At 52.2% G+C, this 5080-nt stretch overlaps 1 protein-coding gene across 1 annotated transcript in view; it reads left to right on the top strand.

Moving 5' to 3' along the window:
• Positions 1-5080, top strand: part of MAA_00502 (ATP-dependent DNA helicase PIF1) — a gene marked incomplete at both ends in the record, with an annotated part of 6586 nt that overhangs the window by 171 nt on the left and 1335 nt on the right. Inside the window, 4 exons of the mRNA XM_007818500.2 lie at positions 8-1123; positions 1189-1568; positions 1631-4103; positions 4158-4958. Coding sequence (XP_007816691.2) covers positions 8-1123; positions 1189-1568; positions 1631-4103; positions 4158-4958 — 4770 coding nt within the window. The remainder of the gene's footprint in view (positions 1-7; positions 1124-1188; positions 1569-1630; positions 4104-4157; positions 4959-5080) is intronic.

Genomic DNA, 5080 nt, shown 5'->3' with positions numbered 1-5080 from the left:
GACACAGGTCGAGAATTGGCCAGCCAAGGCCCAGGCGGTCGCCCACCACCTCCGAAGCCTAGGAAACACACGGCGCGGCCCCAAGCCGAGCGCCGTGCAGAGGGCAGTCAGAGCCTGTGTCGAGCCGATACTGCTCTTCGGCGTAGAAGCGTGGTATCCAGGTACAACGTCGCCACGCTGGAGACGACCATCAAAGGAAGGACCGTCCAGAGTCCAGCAGCTTGCGCGGAAAATGAGCAAGGCTCTCAAGCAGGCCATCCGAGCCATTCTCCCAACCTGGAAGACCACACCGATCGCTGTCTTGCACCGAGAGAGCGGCATACCCCCCGTCCACCAACTTCTGGAGGCAAGACGTCTTCGCTTCTCTGCTCGCATCAAATCACTGGACTATGCACACCCTCTGGCCAAACGCACCGCCGAGGCAGCGCCACGGCCTATCATCAAGTGTATCAAGTTGAAGTACCAGCTCCCGCCAAAGACCTTTCCAACCAGGTTGAGGAGGACGAACAGACTGCTTGGTAATTGCCAACGCCCCGTACTCATCCCGCGTAAATACAGCCACGAACCACAGCAGCCTCTCCAAACTGCATCCAAAGAAGAGTCCGCCAAAGACTTCGATCGATGGCTTCAAACGATCCCGGCGCTTAGTCTTGTCGTGTACTCTGACGGCTCTCTGTCCCCCAGCGGTGCCGCCGGATACGGCTATGCTGTTCATCAAAACAGACGCTCTGTTTGCCAAGGCGCAGGACGCCTCGGCCCTGCGGAGGTGTTCGACGCTGAGGCTAAAGGAGCGCTGGAGGGCTTCAAAGCCGCCCTTCGGCTTCCCCAGTCTGCCACACAACGAATAGTGGTATGCTTCGACAACATCGCAGCTGCCGCATGTCTCCGAGGCAAACCCTCCGACTCGTCGCAGAGGGTCTTCTTGACATTTCAGGCCCTAGCAAAGACACACCGAAAGACTGAAGTCCGCTGGATACCCGGACACACGGAGATTCCAGGAAACGCGCGGTCTGCTTTTGGCAGAATAATGTGGCTTTTATCGATGCTCTTCCATCTCGCCCAGAATTTTGATATCGTGCTCTGCGCCCTCATGGCGCACGGATGGGCGAAGAGAAATATAAACGTCAGTTCAAGAACGATTTCCGCGTTCGTCGAGGCTACGTGGAGAAGGCTTTACATTGGTTAAAGCGCTACCACCCGGACTATCGTGATATCACTATTTCCCAACCAAACCTGTTAGCCCTTCCCGTCGATGGTGACGTGTCTGATCAGGTGCTGAATATCGAGGAATCTGAGGAGATGAAGGACAAGGAACCGGGGAGGCAAGGAGATAGCAGGGCTTGTGGGGAAGGGGACGAACGGGGTATTGATGCGGATTTCCCTGGCCCGTCTCAAGAAACTGTGGTACCTAACCACGACATTCGCCAGACCGAGGCAGAGCTTTTGGAAGAGGCTTTTCATAGGAGGGGCAAACCTACCGCTCAAGCGCCGGAAATTAGGCAAACTCCCATTGATGAGTTGGGCAGAAAACACCGCCTGTTTGCTATGTGTTTCCCTACATTGTTTCCGTATGGCACCGCAGATTGGCATCAAGGCAGGATGCGCAATGTCTCCTTGGCTGACTGGGCAGAGCACTCCTGAAATCTCATGATGGAAGATTCGGTGCTCACCCCCGCTTTCGGTTCTTAGTCTTCAACATGCTCATGAGAAAGAAAGCTCAAGAGGCCTCTGGTTTCTGGGTAAAGAAACGCCCGGATCTCTTGGGCCTGTCACTGGACGAGTTGAAGGAGTTACTAGGCGAGGAGAGTACTCTGCTCAAGAACATCGTTCGTTCAGGGGCCGCTTTGACTGGGACGCGCCCTTATTGGAGGCAGAAAGAAAACGCTCTCAAGGCAACAGCCCGTTATTTCGGAACTACGGGGACTGTTTTCTGCACGTGGAGTTGTGCTGACCACCAATGGGATGACCTCCACAGGCACTTACCCCGCTATGTGCAATGGAGGGATGGCACGGATGAGGATCGCCGGAAGATCGCCTGGGAGAACGTACAACGATTCCCTCACATTATAGCCGCTTGGCTCGATATTCGGTTCAAAGCATTCTTGAAATATGCTATGACAAGCTTTCTGGGGTTAGATGACTATTGGTTTCGATATGAGTGGCAAGCTCGTGGAACAGGACACATCCATTGTATCATCTGGATGAGGGATTCGCCCGCCATGGGTGCCAGGACGCCAGAGCAACGGGAGGCTTTTGCACAGTACTGGAATAAGAAAGTTACGGCCGTCAATCCAAACAGTACGAGGCTGCCGGATGCCAGGAATCCGGCTTCTTTGCCCTTCATTCATATCTGCAATACCGATGAACAGGTGGCAGTCTTCATGAATCGCTTTCAAATGCACGCCAGATGTGCCCCTGGAAGGTGCCTGCGCAAAGACAAGACCACGAATGTCGTGGAATGCCGGTTTTTCTTTCCTCGGGAGCTTCAAGAACGTGCTCTGGTCACAAAGAGTATCAACAAAAAGAGTTGGATGTTCGGTGTGGAACGCAATGTGGAACGCCTTGCCCAGTGCTCGCCGGTGATGGCCCTTGGGTGGCTAGCAAACACGGATCTGCAACCGGCGGTTACATATAAGGGGCTGATCCTCTATGTTGCCAAGTATGTGTCGAAGCCAGAAATCAGATCTGCCTCATATCAAGAGTTGCAGGAGCAGATTCTGCCATATGTCAGTGATCGTCGTCCAATTGCTTCCTTTGCGGCGAGGCTGCTCAATAAGCTTATTGGGGAACGTGATTGGTCTGCCCAAGAGATTTCCCATATCTTACTCAAGATTCCTCAGCAGAAGTCGACAAGGCTATGCATGGTTTTGGATTGTCGTCCTGACCACGCTCAAGATCGCCATATCCAATTTGATGTTGGTGGGGCAGGGGAAGATATGGCGGTGAAAGAAGGGCTTTCGGCATACAAGCGCTATAAAATGCGGGTTGAGCATGCCAGTGGTGGAGAGCACTTGAGAGATGTAAGTCTGATCGATTGGCTGCAGCACTACGATGCAAACAAGTTTCAACGCCTCTCTAAAGGCAAACCGCGGACTGTGACGTTCTTTCCTCGCTACAAGTCAAACCCGACCGATGATGAGTATGAGGACTACTGTCGAGTGAAGATGATGTTGTCTCATCCATTCGAAAAGGTAGAAGATGTTCTGGAAGTGAATGGATTCCAAGCCGAGACCTTTCAAGAAGCATATGAACTCTGCTGCGATAACCACAACCATGGGGATGACCTTTACGATGAGTTGGATGTCGACGATGATGACACAGAGTTCGACGCCGATGAGGAATTCGAAGACGTTAACCCATCCCAGCCCACGCCTCCTGCGTCGCTTGCAGACTTCGAAACCTACGGGCTTGCGCACCCGGGAAACGACCTGACGCGAGTTGAAGATGGTGATAACTTGGGAGAACGCGACTCTGATCGGCAATACGACTGGAGCCGTCACGTAGGCAAGTATAACATTAACCCGTTGTTTTGGGATGTTACGAAGCGTGCATTTCCTGCGGAGCAAATTCTCCCCTCTTTGAATTGTGTAGACAACCGCGAGCAACGCACGGTTTACAGCCTGATCGTCGATCATTACACCGATTTTCTTGCTGGGAGGAACCCTCCCCAGTTGAGGGTCAACCTTGATGGTGTCGCAGGAACAGGCAAGACATACATGCTTTTACAGGCAAGTAAGAAACTGGAAGATATGGCGACTATTGCAGGAGTGAGAGACCCTGTTTTGCGGGCTGCTCCGACGGGGATCGCTGCCCACAATTTCCACGGCCGCACGCTGCATAGCCTATTTAAGGTTCCTGTCAAAATCCCCGCACAGGGGCTTTCTCAGAAACTCTCGAGATCGAACCTGTGTTCTTTGCAGGCTGTCTTCAAACATTGCAAATACCTTATTATTGATGAGAAGTCTATGATTGGCATTAAATTCCTAGGCCTTCTGGATCGCCGTCTCAGAGAAATCTTCCCAGCCCGTCAGGATGAGATGTATGCCGGCATCAACATTTTTGTCTGTGGCGATTTCCACCAACTCCCTCCTATTGGAGCTACTGTGATGTATTCAAATCTTCCCAACGCGCGAAACGCTGACTTTTTGGCCGGCTAGCAAGCATATCGAGCACCGGATACAACAGTCCGGTTAACACAGTTGATGCGGCAAGATGGCGATGACAACGAGACGCTTCAGTTCCGCCGCGCGCTCGAAGAGTTGCGGGTTCACCAAGTATCCCAGCAAAGTTGGCAGCTTTTGAGTACCCGAGTACAGAATGAACTAACCTCTAATGAGGTAGAATCCTTTAAGGATGCACTGCGTCTTTACTTCCGCCGAGAGGAGGTTCGTGTGCACAACCACCAGCGCCTCCGCGACTGCAAACAGCCTATCCTTAAAATCAAGTCTACGCATACGGGCCAAGGCGCGGAGAGCGCAAACGATGACGAGGCAGATGGGTTGGATCCTCATCTTTGCATCTGTCTAGGGGCAAGGGTTATGTTAACAGAAAATATCTGGGTTGAGAATGGCTTGGTGAACGGGTCTATGGGGACGGTGAGGGATATCGTCTGGAGAGAGGGTCAAGATCCTACCAAGGATATGCCAACTGCAATTATGGTAAAGGTCGATGATTACGCCGGGCCTAAGTTCCCGGGCACCGACTGCATTCCCATCTTCCCTGTCACCAGGCGATTCGAATACAAAAAACGTGACTGTTCGCGCACTAACTTCCCCCTTCGCCCTGCGTACGCTATCACGGTGCACAAAGCACAAGGATTGACGCTGAAACAAGTGGTCTTGAACCTGGAGCGGAAGGACCATGCGCCAGGATTGTCATACGTTGCCATATCTCGAGTTAAGAAACTTTCTTCCATCATGTTTGAGACGCCGTTCGATCTAAGTCGATTCACAACCAAAGTGAGCTCGAACATGGAGGATAGGGAAAGGGATTGGCACCTGCGCACACTCTAGTCCTTGTAAGTTAATAGATTTGTGTATCACGCCAAAGATAGTAAGATATGAAGATGAAGATGCAAAGA

The sequence above is a fragment of the Metarhizium robertsii genome (assembly GCF_000187425.2).
Source record: "Metarhizium robertsii ARSEF 23 chromosome Unknown MAA_Scf_7, whole genome shotgun sequence".
NCBI lineage: Eukaryota > Fungi > Ascomycota > Sordariomycetes > Hypocreales > Clavicipitaceae > Metarhizium > Metarhizium robertsii.
The sequence above is the reverse complement of the archived record's forward strand: the minus strand, read 5'-3'. Positions and strand labels throughout refer to the sequence as shown.